Raw genomic sequence first — 15,951 nt, 5'->3', positions numbered from 1 at the left:
ATTATAATGTTATTTACTGTAGGTATCCCCCTTTCCTTTTGTTGCTTCAATTCATTTCAATTCATTTCACCTTAACTCAAGTTCAGTTCAATTCAACTCAGGTCACTTATTCATAAATTTAAGTCAAACTATTTGTCTAAACGTAAAGAAACAACAAATAAAATAAAATAAATGATGCATCATGTCATCTGAGTCACAGCAGACTCTTACTGTGAAGTAAAGTGACAACAGTTCATGACTGCAGGATGACAGAGGGGTTAAATATTAAGACAGAATTTAGCTCAAGGCTTCTTTTAATGGCGTGGAAAATTTGTGAAGAATGTTTCTTTTTTCCAGAGAACTTGTGATAGTGTCAAATGGACACTGGTTTCCTCCAGGCCTTTATCAGTGTGAAGAGTTTTTTTCGATTCATATGAAACAGCGGTTACACCATGTGACACTTGCTGGTGAACAAAAATACATAACCAGAAGCTCTTTAGTTTGTACCAAATGTAAGAAAACGTGTTGTTTTATGTTGAACTGTGATGAAGTCGACCTGAAGTCAAGTGTCTGTAACACTGAATCAACACTGGTGGTTTAACAATGAAGTGATGCCATTCAGCTCCACTTAAGTGGATTTTCATGAAGTTTAGGAAGCATGTCTGATACTCGTAGTGACCCTCCTCAGGGTTAAACAAGGACATTTAAACAGTGGAAATCTACAGATTCCCAGAGAGATAACTTCACTTTTCTTCTGGCAAAAGCCTTCCTGCGTGCAACTCGTGACCTGTGGAAAATCCCCCTCCCACTCTAACCTTCCTCTACCTGCCTCTCTGCTTCCTGGATGGGCGGAGCCTCAGAATCATTATAGGCAGCCCGCTCAGCTGTGATAAACCCTTTAAAAACAAAGGATCTGGCTGTCCTCATGTGAATGCCTCATCCCTCCAATAGTTTGATGTGTGTATATGATGTGCAAGTTTCCTTTGGTTTAAAATGCATTTATAGCAGCTTTAGTAGTTTATGATTTATTTGCTGTCCTGATTAAGTTTCTGTAGTGGAAAGTTATTTCTTCATAACTAAGTTTACAGAATAATTGTGTTTGAAGTTAGTTATTAATTACTGAAATTAGGAATTATGATGTCTAGATTAATATCATTTGTCCTTTTTCCTGTGTTGTCAGATAAACCAGTTTAAACTATTTGATAATGAAAGGTTGGCCTTTGCTCATCTGTTCTAACAGACAAACCATTGAGTCGGTGATATTCCTGGAATCAGACTATCCTTACGAGACCTCAGTATTCCTTCAAGCTCAATAATTTTAATGACCTTTTCATCAAAGCTGCACTTTTAAACAGCCTTTTATGCTTTTTACAAAGTATGCATGATACGACGGCACTGATAAACAAGGATTTGTCTTGTTCCAAACAGCTTCAGGTGATTAGCGCTTGTGCCACCCATCACAACAAAACTTTGTGTGAAACCATTTGCCATCCAGATGTAAATTTGGACAACTTTAATCCAGCAAACAGGTTGGCTTTAATTTTCTTATTTGTCACAAACTTAGTTGGTTAAACATGTAGAGTTTGACTCTCTTCGAATTCAAACCTGTGATATTTGATGACCAGGGATTTAAAACAAACTTCTGGGATTGTTATCCTTTTTTCTTCTGACTCCGAGCGGCACACTTTAGCAGCGGTATGGTATGATCGCATACCATACATTTCCGCTGCACCCTCACAAAGAGTTGCGTATCACTTTGATTGGTTTGGTATTGTTTAGAAAGATAATTGTTACTGATTCCGTTTCTAATTCTTGACATACCATTCAACTGAATTCTTCTTGACATTTATATGGGAGAAGAAACCAAAATATATTTAAAGCATCAGATTCAGTCTGTTTTTGTTCTAGTTTATTTATTTATATTTGCACAGGTAACAAAACACAGAACATAATACAATAAAGGATTATGGATTGTGTTGATGAGATTTGAAAAAACTGTGCTTATGAAGATATCCCACCCTAAACAGATTGGTAAGATGTCTTCATAATGGTGATACATATTCATTGAAAGGTAAAAATGTATATACTTTCTGATGTATCTACTTTGGAATAAAGTGTAATAGCATTATTTGATACTGGGTAATTTTAATTCAAACTATGTACATATACACAGTATATTCATTCATTTTCATTAATTCAGTGAGCCATTATGAGCCTGACACTGCAGCTAATAAAAGCATCAACAGACATGTCAGAACTATTTTATATATTAGCATCAAATTTCTGAATAAACTGCAATATAGTTATGGGAGGTAACTGATTTATTTTTTATTTTTTTAAGTTTATAGGATATTACTTTAATTTATAGACTACTAAACTGGCACAGTTCACAGACTAATTAAAAGACAGCCTCACCCTCACAGAATCATGTTTGTAAAAATCAAATTTTACACTTTCATCATCGTTTTTTATGTTTATGAAATATATCATGATGCTTTGTGCTGTACAGTGCTAAAAAAAGTCCTTTAAGTCTTCAGTCAATTGATAGTTATTTGACATTTAAGTAATTTATCAAGCAAAAATTCCTTCCCATTACTTTCACTGGTTTGAACTTCAAGGACAAGATTTGCTGCTTTTCTTGTAAAATGAATATCTCAAGAACTTTTGATGGGCATTTTTCACTATTTTTGGTAATTTTATACATAAAATAATTCATGAAAAAACATCCAAAACATTAATTGATAATAAAATGATATTTTATAAATTATGTTTATGGTTTATAAGCCTGAAACACACCAGCGGCGCTGTGCGTGTTAGTGCGTGTTTACAGGCATGCTTTCTGTGGAAGCCCTGGACTAATAATGGATCATCTCTTGTTCTCTTCTGAAAGAACCAGAGAGGTTCAATGGTGAAGAGACACGAAGAGAGTGTGAGCAGACCTTTACTTCTTGTCATCATCTCCTCTCCCTGCTCTCACACCTCACATAAGTGTGTGTATGTGTTCGCATTTCCATGTGTCTTTGCATGTATCACACCTCTGTTATCATCTTGCATTGAGCTTACGAGACAAACGATAACATACCTTTCCTTAAAAGACACACACGCAAATGATGTGCACACACTCTGTCTGACCTCAAAGTGCTATTTTTAGGAAGCGCTCCATTGGTGTTACAGCGCACACCGGGAGGGTGGGTTTATCTGAACCTCAGCACCTCCTCTTCTCTGACAGTCACACCGCAGAGAGAGTGAGACAAAGTGGGAAGAAGTTTGAAGCTGAACCACACACTGTTCCCTCAATAGAGAGAGGACAAAGAGATCCTTTCTGCGGGTGGTTGAAAGATGATTATATCTGTAAAATATGGATTGCAATCTGTCCTGTTTATTAACAGGACTTTGGGACATCAGGTTTTCAAGTTATCGAGGCTGGATTACGAACTGGCAAAGTGGGCCCCAGATATATAGAATCCGCTGGGTGTCAACTGGTTTTGGTAATTTAGTTAATTGCAAATTTGTTACACATGTTACAAATATTAGTACAATACCTAAGGCAGCCTGCATTATTACCTGATCTTGTGGCTCTGTCTTGCAGAGGGGCCCTGTGTTAAATTCTAGTTATAAGACCTTCAAGTTTTGTTTGTACTATGGTTGTTGTGGTCCATAAAGTTATGTTTAATGAAATACATGACAAATTAATTTACAGACAGAAAACGTGAGGCAAGGCAGCATTATTCCACCCTGATGCTTAAATTGCATGTATGCCTGCAACATGGTGACTCTGTCCTCTGCTGGTCACTGGTCAGTTTGGCACTACAACAGAGTGCCGAATGTGCTGTTGGAGGTTTTAAATTTATACTTAACAACTGAAAGATTACAAGTCCCTCTTTTCCAGTTGTTTTAATACTCTGTCAGCACAATAAATAATAATAATGCTCAAACACTCAACAGTATTAAAAAAGTATTCAGCATTCTTTATTTTTCCTGGATTGTTTTATTGTGTTATAGGCGTTTTCCACAGCAGAAAATCTGACTGGACATAGTAGTAAAAACACAGGTGTTAGTAATAACATTAACGATGGCGCCGTTATATTAAGTTTCCAGTAAGCCATGACAGTGGGACAGTGAGCCAACATGTAGGAGCTAAATGGAATTTCACCTGTGCTTTTCCTACTATGACATGAAAAGACCTAAGTTTAATTGTTAATAATTGCTTTGTTATTAAGAGAGTTGTGGAAAACTGCTCTTCATCTGGATGACTGTGTCATGTGGCACTCAAGAATTTGAAGAAAACTAAAAATTAGCTTCTTTCTTTTATCCTTCTGTAAAAAAAATAAAAATAAAGAAAATATCCACTTTAGCAGTGTTTTTAGACCATTCAGATCCAGTTTAAACATGTAGAAAAATGTCAAGAGGTTTTGTACAGTAGGTCAAATCATGTCTTTTTTTGCTGTGTGTCAGTCACAGGACAAATAACTTCGCCTCGCTCTCTCCCCTCATCTGCGTAACGTTGTCTGAACATGTCAGCTGGTCGCGTGCCTTTAACTTATCATTCTTTAAGAAGACAGCTCATGTGTGTGTTTGGTTTGTGTGTGTGTTTCAGAGGCTGCGTCGAGGCGCGGGGGGTGAGGGGTGGGGGTGTGTGACTCTGGACAGCTGGTCTCCTTTCTCTCCCAGCATCCCTCCTCCTCCTCCTCCTCCTCCTCCTCCTTCTCCTCTTTCTTTTTGTAACTCAGACGTTGTTTCACTGCAGAGCAAAGCAGACAGCTTCACTGATCGTTGGATATCTAAATGTGTCCATACTGACAATTTGGATATTTGGATATGAATCTACCACCTGACTGATTGGCTGAATGGTTTTATGATTACTTTTTCATTGCTGACTGACTGCTGATCAAATACTGTGCAGTGACTGAATCCAACGACACTGACTGCCTGGTTCTTACAGGCTGTTTTATTGCTGACTGGTTGATTACAGAGCAACAGCTTCTGGACAAACTGTGTTTAGACTGGCATGGTATGGCTGCTTTAATTATTTAATTATTAGTAGTAGCAGTATTCATAGTAGCAGTAATAGTACTGATAGTAGTACTGTTGCAGTAGCAGTAATAGTAGCGGTATCAGGAGTAAAACGAGTAGATTTACTATTGTTAAAATTGTAAATATTTGCCTTATATTGAGATAAGTTAATGATTATTAAACTAATAAATCTAATATTTCCTCCTCCTCCTAATCTCTCCTCTCCTCTTTCCCCTCTGCTCTCTACTCCTCTCTTCTCTTCTCTTCTCCTCTTTCCTCCTCATCTTATCTCTTCTCTCCTCTCCAGATGTTGATCGTCTCTGTGCTCCTGCTGCCGTTGCTCCTCTCCTCTCCTCCTGTCTCCTCCTCTCCTCTGGCCAAGGTAAACTTTTTTTTTAACTTACAACACTGTTGAAAACAAAATATCTGATTCTGTTCTTAAATGGTTCAGATACTTCAGTTTCACAGTTCACACAACAATAATTCCTGTAAAGCTGCGCAGGTTGATATGCAGGTTAACAAGTAAAAGTACTAATACCACACTGAAAATAATCTACTACAAGTAAAGTCCTGCATTCAAAACCTTATTTAAGTATAAGTATAATCATCAAAATGTACTGAAAGTATCAAAGTAAAAACTACTCATTGTGCACTAAAATGTTCCCTTTTTTACTTTACAAACTGTTGGGTAGTTTAATCTACAGCAATGCATCATATTCTGTAAGATCATCATATGCTTGTAGCGTCGCTGTCCTGTGAGAACCACTTAGCTCTAAAAACAGCCCTGTTTTCAGCTTTGTGACAATGCATTTTCCAGCTGATCCGAGGGGGGGTGTTAAATAGTTTATTTAGCTTAAGAAGGAGGGGACTTTTTTTATCAACCCATAAAGGAACACTTCATCCTTCAGTTTATCAGATGTAGTCATATGACATCAGAGAGATATGAGAGACTGCAGATCACACTAAACAAGGCAGCAAGAATGCTCTTAAGGTGTGGGCTTGAAAAAGGAGTGTGTGAACTACATATTATTATGTAGAGCGTGTGAGGCAACACTCTATTGCACTAATGTCAAAAATTCAAAAGTTTAAAAAGCCAGTTAGTATTAATGACAAACTGTTATTAGTATGTAATAAACATCAAGTTAACATAAGAAGAAGAGATAAAAATCATTATGTACTACCAAAAATAAAAACAGAAATGGAGAGAAGGACTTTCATTTTAAGAACTGTTAAATTATTTTGAACAGTACAGCAGTTTGTTTATTGCAATATGGAGGTATCTTCACACTACTGTATTGTCAGTAGGTTTGTAGAGTATTGGTATTAAGTATTGGTACTCTCTCACGGCAGCGGCAGATGGCCGCCCACCATTGAGTCTGGTTCTGTACGAGGTTTCTGCCTCTTTAAGGAAGTTTTTCCTTGCCACTGTCACCAAATGCTTGCTCATGGTGGGATTTGTTGGGTATCTGTAATTAATATATAAAGAGTACAGTCTAGACTTGCTCTATAGGAAAAGCGCAATGAGATAACTTCTGTTATGAATTGGCGCTATATAAATAAAGTAAAATTGAATTGAATTATTATGTGAACACATGTAGATGAATATGTGTATATATGTAGGTACATTACAGGATATATGCCAATGTATGTAGGTTATATGTGTGTATATGTGCAGGTTATATGTGTGTATATATGCATGTATGTACATGATATGTGAGTGTCAACAATTATGTGTTGACCTATTTATGAATTATTGTATGCTTAAATGTTTTTAATGTGGACTCTTGGAAGATTAGCCAGTGAGCTAAAAGAGATCCAAATACATCAAATCAAATCAGAAACATTAGTACCTCAAATTTGCACTTAAATACAGTACTTGAGTTAATGTACATGCTATTATGTCCCCTTGTATTTCTGAGCACTTGCATGAAAAGAGGTCAATATTAAATGTAAACCAAGGTTGAACACAGATAACAAAGAATTTGGAAAAAACAGTGATAATGGCTGAAAACCATTGTGTGCCTGCAGGTACACTGATGACTCCAGGGTTAAAATATATTTCCAGTGATGACATTTCCAATTTTCTTTTCATTTTTGACTTGTCCCTCATCACAAGAGGGTGCAAATCCTTCACAAGTAGTCACTCAGAAAAGACTGATGTTGACCTCTGACTGCAGGAAAAAGGGCTAATATGGAATATCCCCTGGAGTGTGTGTGTGTGTGTGTGTGTGTGTGTGTCTTTAGGTCAAGGGGGTACACAATTAAGGTGTCGGCATGCGGAGGTGAAATTTGAAATATGTTTCGCTTTGAAAACTGTCAGATTATTTGTTTGCAAATGCTTTTGAAAGCATATATATATATATATATATATATATATATATATATATATATATATATATATATATATATATATATATACATACATACATATACACACACACACACACACACACACACACACAGAGCAGGTCCTCAGGTATGTGTGTGATTAGGGCTGTCAGCAGCTCATCTCCAATCTCAACCCCTCGAGCTGTAATTCTGGTTTAAACACACCCTGCTGTGTGTTGGTTTGTTTCAACCAGAGTTTCCTCTGCAGCTGTTTCATCACCTTTGAGTCAAAAATTGCAAATCACGTGAAAAAACTCATGTTGATTCATTCAGTGTCCCTTTGTGTTAAAAACAAAACAAGAGAAAACCAGTTGCGGTAAAACCAAAATAAAAATCAATCTGATCTTCTTCTTCTACATGTAAACAATAAAAATATTTACCATCTGTTTTTATGTGATGTTAAGATGTTAAGAGATTTAATTTTGATTGAAGAAGTTGTGGCCGTTTTTAGCCATGCTAACAGCATGGCTCCACACTGAAATATCTCAATAACTGGTAGATCGATTGGTACAACATTTGGTACAGACATTCATTAATGACTTTAGTGATCCTGACATTTCCTTTAGCGCCACCATCAGGTCAACATTTTTATTTGTCTAATACTTTGGTTTATGACCAAATACCTGCAAAACTAATGACATTCCCATCAGCCTTAGCTTTTGTACTAATTATGCAAATGTTAGCAAGCTAGCATGCTAAATTATGATGGCCAACATGGTAAACATGTTACCTTCTTGACATTAGCATGTTAGCATTGTCATTGTGGGAATGTTAGTTTGTAGATGTTAGCATGTAGCTCAAAGCACCGCTGTGCCTAACAGAGCTGCTAGCTGTGGGTTTGTTATTAAACTATATAAGTGGAAATTTTCATGTAAATAATATAGTTCAACCATATTTGCATTTTACTGTTTGCAGTACACAATAGCTGATTTGTCTTTCTACCTTACACTTTAAAAATACCCATTGCTATCGACAATACTTAAACTACACCTAAATATAAACTAAAACTAAACATTGCTGAAAATAAAAAGTACTAAAACCTAATGTATGTAGGCAAAAAATCAAAAACCTTTAAAATCCTGCATTTAATTACATTGAGAGAAAATCGTGTCATGACAACAGCACAATGAAATACAAAAATAAAAAACAAAAATACAAAAATAAAAAACAAAACAAAAATTATATATATATATATATATATATGAAGCATTTTCAGTTCATCTTAAGACCAAATTGGAAGTAAAGGATTAATTACATGTTTAGATTTGCAGTGACTGACCAGAAAAGAAAAAACATAGAGAGGAAAAAGCACCAAGAAAACAAAGAATAAAAGGCAACAGAAAGAATAGATGGAGAAGTGGTGAAGGGAGGCAGAAATAGAGAGAATAAGGATGAATGAAAAGATTAATGAAAAGTTAGAGTGAAGGAGGAAGAGAGGAGAGGAACGAGAGAGACTGAGAGGAGAAACAATTCAAAACGAGGAGGACAAATTGTTTTACAACCAAAATAGGGTCAGACATGAATGTGTAATTACACCAACACACCACTGCAGTGTGTGTGTGTGTGTGTGTGTGTGTGTGTGTGTATGTGTGTGTGTGTTTAACAGCAGGTTTGCGGTGTAGCAGATGTCAGCTGGAGGCGACAGATGTGTCCATTGTGCGTGTGTGCTCTTGTACATCTTTGTCTGGAACAATACGATTTCTTGACACTGGGAGTGAAGACATTTTCAAAAAATCCAAATATTGTTGGAAAGTGACGACTTTTTGTCCAGTCTTCTCTTCTTCAATGGGCCGTTCAGTTGTAGAATTAGTTTTAGATAAATGTGGCAGTCAGGGTCAGGCATGTAGTTATAATGATTAATGTTAGGGCAAAGGGCTAAGTAGTGCATTATGTCACTGAGGGTCCTCACAAGTACAAACGTGTGTGTATATGTTGGGATTGCTGACCTGTAAGTGCAGAGGAATGTGTGGAATTTGTATGTGAACACCTCGTCATAAACCAAACATCAAAACCTTCATGAAGGGAGGATTTATTGCAGGACTGTTGAATTATTTTTAGCTAGGTGTACCTAATAAACTGGCCACTGAGTGTATGTGTATGTGCAGTATGTGCATGTCTGAGTGTGTGTTCATTCTCGAAAGAATTGTATGCCATTATGTCACGATGGGGTTTCTAAAAACATTTTTGAAAATGAAAACTTTAAGGGGTAATGTTGCTTTATTCCGTTTTGTAGAATGTTATCCTTATAAACGTTTCCGTCTGTTTTACTAGATCTTTGTTCAGTGAACAAAGTGATGTTCCTCATCGGGCACCCAGGTGGCCTAGGAGTTAAGATGCTGACCATGAACTCTCCCTGGGCTGGGGTCCTTCTGTCGCATGCCATTCCCCATTTCTTTCGCCATTGATTTCCTGTGATCTCGGCTATCAAATAAAAGCATGAAAATGCCTCAAAACACAAAAAGGGCTCCTCATCAGACTAAAACAAAGAATGGAGAAAATTCTGTTTATTTATTTATTACAACATGGGTCTTAGGTTTCATAGTTTTTGATCAGTGTTCATATTGGTTATGAAAACATTTCTTGCTATCAACTTCATTGCTGAGATCTGAGGGGTCCATTATGTCATATGATAATTTATGAACAAATCCCTGGTTGTACCATGTTATTTAAACTATTCATTTGGAGGTGAAACTAAGATGACAACATTAAAAGCCAAACTGTTCGTTAGATTTTCCAGAGCTACTTCCTTTTTAACTTCGACCTTACTACAGTTTTTCACTCTAATGGATGATTATAACATTCATATTTTGTGAATGTTAACTTATAATTTCACTTCAAAATAAGTATTACAGGTAAACTGGGAATTAGTTTAAAACTCGATGGCTTCACCACTTGTGGACCCTGCTGATGTCACTAGATCACAGTAATGAAGCTAGTGAGTAAAATCTTATCATAACAGACAGGAATGATGGTCAAAGCACAAAAAAGCCAGTTTTTAAAGGAACAAAAAACTCAAAATGAGCTGTACCGCTGTCCAGCTGCCCCAATAATAACTGTGTGTGTTGAGAGTCATTGTCATTCAAAATGGCATGTGTCTCTCCCAGTGGGAGGTTAAAGGTCACCATCTGGAGTCTCAAACACACACATACCCACACACACTTCTGATTTCTTTTCATTGTTTAGGATATAAAACAGAAACACCATGAAAATGTGATACATGTCTCTCTGTGTGTGTCTCAGGATCAGTCCGTGTGCACCAGGACTTTCTGTGGTGCAGGTCGAGAGTGTGTGTCGACTGACAGAGGAGAGCCGGTCTGTCGCTGTTTACAGGTAAAGTTACTGAATACCTCGTCGTTACACTTGTTTACTAAACCGACCGACATAACCATTTAGCTTGAAGCACTGCTTAACAGAGCTGCTAGCTGTAGACCTGCTACTAAACTAAATAAGTGGAAATAATCTCGTAAATAATACTGTTCAACCCTATTTACATGTTACTGTATGTAGTGTACAACTGCTGATTTGACTTTCTATCTCACATTTTTAAAATACCATTGCTATCGACAATATTAAAACTACACCTAAATATAAACTAAACATTTCTGAAAATAAAAAGGACTACAACCTAATGTATGTAGATGGGCGGACAAACTGCAGTAAATTACTTTACATTAAGAGAAAATAAATCTTTATGATACTATGGTCAAATCCTGTCATTGTACAAAAACAAAATTTACATAAAGTAGAGAATAGTAAACATATGAGGCATTTTCAGTACATCTTAAGACCACGTTTATGTTGGAAGTAAAGGATTAATTACATGTTTAGATTTGCATTGACTGACCAGAAAAGAAAAAACATAAGAAAGTAGAGAGTGTAAAAAACAAAGAAAAAAGGCTACAGAAAGAATAGATGGAGAAGTGATAACGGGACAAAGAGGAAGCAGAAATATAGAAAATAATGAAGATGAATAGCGGAGGAAAAAATGAGTGAATAATCACTCCTTACTGACTGCTTTTACTTTCATAACTGTATACTTATAAATGTCTGATTACTTCTTGGATTACTCTTATAGAAACTCTTCATTTATTTTTCTCCATCTGTCTCTCTCTCTAATTCAAATATAATTTGTATAAAAGTGTATTAGCTTTTGTTGCAAAGGCAAGTACACAGTACGACGCTGTATGACATAAAAACACAGAAAACACTGATTAGCTTAATGACACATTAACAGTCAATGCTAGTGGTGAGTCTAACTGAAAACATACAATTTACATATTTGCTCACATGTGTGGAATGAATACATCCACAAACACATACACTGCTCATCTAGGTTTATAGGAAATGTGCCAAAGGTGAGTGTTCCTGTGGAAGCCCAGTATTCATGTTAAATGATATTTTGACCAATAGGCACTGGAGTGGGTATCAGGTTGTGCTGTCATAAAGCCCTGTTCTGTTCTGGACGCCATGTTTGGGAAATTTCCGTTGACCCCCTATTTTCTCTGCAGCGGTGTGATGTGACGGAGCACTGGGTGTGTGGCAGCAATGGCAGATCCTACAGAAATCACTGTGAGCTGCACAGAGACGCCTGTATCACCCAGACCAAGATACACGTGGAGCACAGAGGACACTGTCTGGGTCAGTGCACACACACACACACACACCGCGGGGAGTCATCGAGATAGCAACCTTAAACCAAGTCTTCACCCTAAAATTTTATGATTTGCGTTATGGGGACTTGCGTTTTGTCCCCAAAAGGAGAGTCCCCACGTTGTGGCTGTGTAAACTGATTTATGTCCCCACAAGATGACTAATACACACTCACACACTCTTTAAAAACACTAAACACACTCATACACACACCTACACTGCCCTACAAAGGCAAATGCAGTAACTACATATTGGTCACAATAGAGTTAAAACCTGCATATGACTTTCTGACATTTTGTTTTACTATGTAAGAAATATTATTCAAAATTCGAGACTTTATTATCAATGTGCAAGCACAACGAAATTGCAGTTGCATCAACCTCAAATAGTGCATTTGTGTTTAGACTTCACACATATAACAAAGAATAAATAGTCAGGAATGAGATAAAAAACAAAAAGTACAAAATCTAAGCAATGTAAGTACAAATATAAAAACAAAACTCTTCTATTATGCCATAGAAATGCGTCATTTCCATGAAAACAGCTTTTTAAATTTGCAGTAAACAAAACTGACCTAAAAACCAAATCAAAATGCACTATCTGCACTTTCGCACTCTGTGCTGTAGAAAAACAGCTAACTAGACTGCTAAAGTACGAGTGCTATATCAAGTGAAAGCTAGCTTGTGAGATAGCCACGGCTAGCCTTAGCTAAAAGGAGCTAAAGCTGAGTTTGGTTATTGATTTTCCCTCAGTTGTTTTCTGTAAATGAAAAATATCCATTTAGTGAACTGACATTTTGGTTAATCAGTTTGTTGTTCCACATAATTAACATAATTATTTGACTTGTAAATTGCTTGTTATTTTTGTGGTTAAGCTACCTTTAAATTACAATGTAAATTAATGTATTGATTTAAATATAAATATTAATAGTACTCGGACAGATAAAAACTTAGCCAAACACAGAAACACCTGATTCCTGTAGGCTATGGACTGTAAATAATAATCAAGCTAAAGTTATTTTCTTGCAGTAAAAAGTAGCATCTGAATTATTTTAGGTATTGTGTGGGCTTTTGGGGGTAAAATAATCAGCCTAAAAAGACATGAAACCTGTTTTACAGTTTGTCATTCAACCTGAAAACTTTAAATCCTTTTTTCTCAGCTTCACTGTTTCTGCCTTTGCAGGGTACAGACAGACAAGTGCAGACAGTTAAAGCTGTGTACAGTATGTGAGTTGTAACCTGTGTGGTCTGTGTGTTTGTATTTGCAGAGAAACCAACAAAGACAGATGTGAGCCCCAGTAAGTCTGCATCTTATTACAGAATTTAAATAATCTCTATCTATAATATAAAATATAGATAATCCTTTTCTGTTCGTAATTCTTAAGAGAACTTACTTATTAACATTAACCATTTTTTGTTTTGTTTTTGTGTGTTGTTTGTATGTGTAGTTGTGTGCTTCCTGTCTGACCGTGACTGGTTGAGAGAGAGAGTGATCCAGTGGATTCAGGAGGAGGTAGGATCGGACAACCTGGCCTCAAATGTGTCCTCAGCCAATGACCACCTGCAAACGTACTTCAAGGTCAGAAAACTTTTCACTTCCTCTCTCAGTCATCACTTTTTATCCCAGTCGAGTAGTTTTACTAACCATGAACTTCATTTCAAATCATGAAAAATCCCTATGGTGATTTCAGTTGCAAATATTGCAACTGGACAACTTATGAGCCAACTGCCCTCGAGCTATATGAGATATATATGTATATATATATGTATATGTTTATGTGTTGCAGACGTATGACAATGGGGATTCAGAACTCGATTCCAAAGAGTTCCTGAGCTTCCTGAAACATAATGAGACCGCCCTCAACCTCACATACTCTAATACTCCGGAGACTAACTTGCTACTGAGGTACACACACACACACACACACACACACACACACACACACACACACACACACACACACACACACACATACACACACAAGTACTATGTCCAGAATAGGTGAGACTGCTGAAACGATGGCCCATCTTTTCTGCTTCGAAAAACAAATGTAGTCACTTACGTTATGTTAGTCAACTGCAAGTAGAGTCTGAACTGCACATTTGATTTGTTTTAAAAATGATTTTCTGAACAAAGGTGTACATTTTGTAAATAAATCCTAATAATCAATAGCTAGGATCCTCCATTAATGTTGCTCACTCTCTGTCTGTCTCTCAGGTCTCTGTGTGTTGATGCTTTGATAGAGCTGTCGGATGAAAACGCAGACTGGAAGCTGAGTTTAACTGAGTTCATCAACTGTCTGACACCCACCTACCATCCATATGAGAGAAGTAATGACACACACACACACACACACACACACACACACACACACACACACACACACAAATAATCAAACTAGTGTGTCATCAGTGACCCTGAAGGATCCATGTATGTAATAGTGATACTGACAGTTGACACATATTTATTTCTTGTTCCCAGGACCAAATAAAATCAAAGATGTTTGGTAAAATGCCAACAATACACAGACATTAAAAATATATAAACTGAGGCTGAATCTTTTTAGAGACACACTTTGTTCATGTAAGCGCAAAGCTCATTGCTCAGTTTTACTAAACATAATCAGACTGTGTTTGCAATTTTATAGCTGTTTTTCTTATACGTCCATTTACCTGTATGTTTTCACATGTGTGCGCATGAAGAGTGTGCTCTGGAGGATGAAGTGTTCGAGGATGGAGCTGAAACTCAGATGGAGTGTAACAAGTGTGTGTGTGCCTGTGGAAACTGGGTCTGCACCGCTCTGACCTGCACAGGTGAGGACTTTCATTTGTAAACTGTAATAACGGCCTATTTGGATAGGTAGATTTGGCTGCTTCTAGATTTTAGAGAGTTAAAGTTTCCCCTCTGCTAGGACTTATAGGCTTTTCTTTTTCCATGAGCTGGTGTTTTTATCTTTGTAACATGATCATCTGTGTTTTAGGAGAGCATCAGATAGAGGAGGATGTTAAGGAAGGAGCAGAAGAAGAAGAAATGACAGAAGAGGAGTGGAGCAGGAGAGTGGCTGAACTCAATGCTTTACAGGTGGACAGTCAACACTGAACTGCTGCTGTGGTGGGGAAATGTAATCCATTATTCATTAGTCTCCTTAACTTGTAATGGGATTACTTCACTCATTACTCAAAGAGGAAAGTATTCACACCACTTAACTTATAGGTTGTTTTCAAAAAGTTGTACAAACGTAGATTACGTTACACAGAAACACAATGTATTATTTTTGCAAAGCAGACCGCATCATAATTTAACATAAAGGCATTGTTATGCACCCTTGAATGCACCACCAATAATTTTTAAAAACTGTCCAGTTTGAGCTTCCATTATCATCAGATAATAACACAACTTTAGCAATAAATAAATAAATACAGCTGACTAAACATGTATTGTGATGGATTACCTTTCTCAAGTGAGTTTAAGTCTCTACAAGTTAATTTTATTAACTTTCAGAAATGAATACAAAACTGTTTCTGTCTAGAGAAAACCCATTTTAAAGTGTGCTTTGAAAAGTCTGCAGTATTATAAAATATAATGTGTACATGATTCATAGTTAATTATTTAAAACTGAGACAAAGTACTGGGACAGTGTTTGTTGTCCTCTCAAGTGTATATATATATACTTTAAGCAGTACCTAGAAGTAAGTGAACGCCCCTTTTACTTGTTCCAACAGGAGACCTGAGGTCACACCCACTGCACCTGTACCAGCCAATCATCAGCCGAGATAAGAGGAACATCTCATAGTTTTATATCATCACAAACCAAAGTTTTTGTTTTTAGTATCAAGCTGATTCAAGCTGGTTTCTATATTTTCATATATTTGTATGGATTTTTATTGATCATATACTACAGAAGTTGTTTTACATATTCAA

The 15,951-nt window shown here is 36.6% G+C and overlaps 1 protein-coding gene across 2 annotated transcripts; it reads left to right on the top strand.

Annotated features, from left to right (window-relative positions):
* Positions 1-4,689: 4,689 nt before the first annotated feature.
* Positions 4,690-15,951, top strand: LOC122884357 (follistatin-related protein 1-like). Of its 2 annotated transcripts, none has more exons than XM_044214172.1 (11): positions 4,690-4,990; positions 5,300-5,374; positions 10,621-10,710; positions 11,889-12,018; positions 13,298-13,327; positions 13,478-13,608; positions 13,817-13,935; positions 14,248-14,360; positions 14,733-14,843; positions 15,011-15,111; positions 15,753-15,951. In XM_044214172.1, exons 1-11 carry the CDS (start codon positions 4,988-4,990, stop codon positions 15,759-15,761), a joined length of 912 nt encoding a protein of 303 aa, XP_044070107.1. In that variant the 5' UTR covers positions 4,690-4,987; the 3' UTR covers positions 15,762-15,951. The 2 variants fall into 2 exon arrangements, with proteins under 2 accessions (XP_044070107.1, XP_044070106.1); XM_044214171.1 differs by having other exon boundaries at positions 15,011-15,151.

Source organism: Siniperca chuatsi, linkage group LG11 (assembly GCF_020085105.1).
Source record: "Siniperca chuatsi isolate FFG_IHB_CAS linkage group LG11, ASM2008510v1, whole genome shotgun sequence".
NCBI classification, from domain to species: domain Eukaryota; kingdom Metazoa; phylum Chordata; class Actinopteri; order Centrarchiformes; family Sinipercidae; genus Siniperca; species Siniperca chuatsi.
The sequence above is the reverse complement of the archived record's forward strand: the minus strand, read 5'-3'. Positions and strand labels throughout refer to the sequence as shown.

What these genes read in the sequence shown, in the direction of transcription:
- LOC122884357 (XM_044214171.1), top strand. An exon ending in CCTCCTCTCCTCTGGCCAAG is followed by an intron (nt 5,375 to 10,620) that starts GTAAACTTTTTT and finishes TGTGTGTCTCAG; the next exon opens with GATCAGTCCGTGTGCACCAG. An exon ending in AAAGACAGATGTGAGCCCCA is followed by an intron (nt 13,328 to 13,477) that starts GTAAGTCTGCAT and finishes TTGTATGTGTAG; the next exon opens with TTGTGTGCTTCCTGTCTGAC.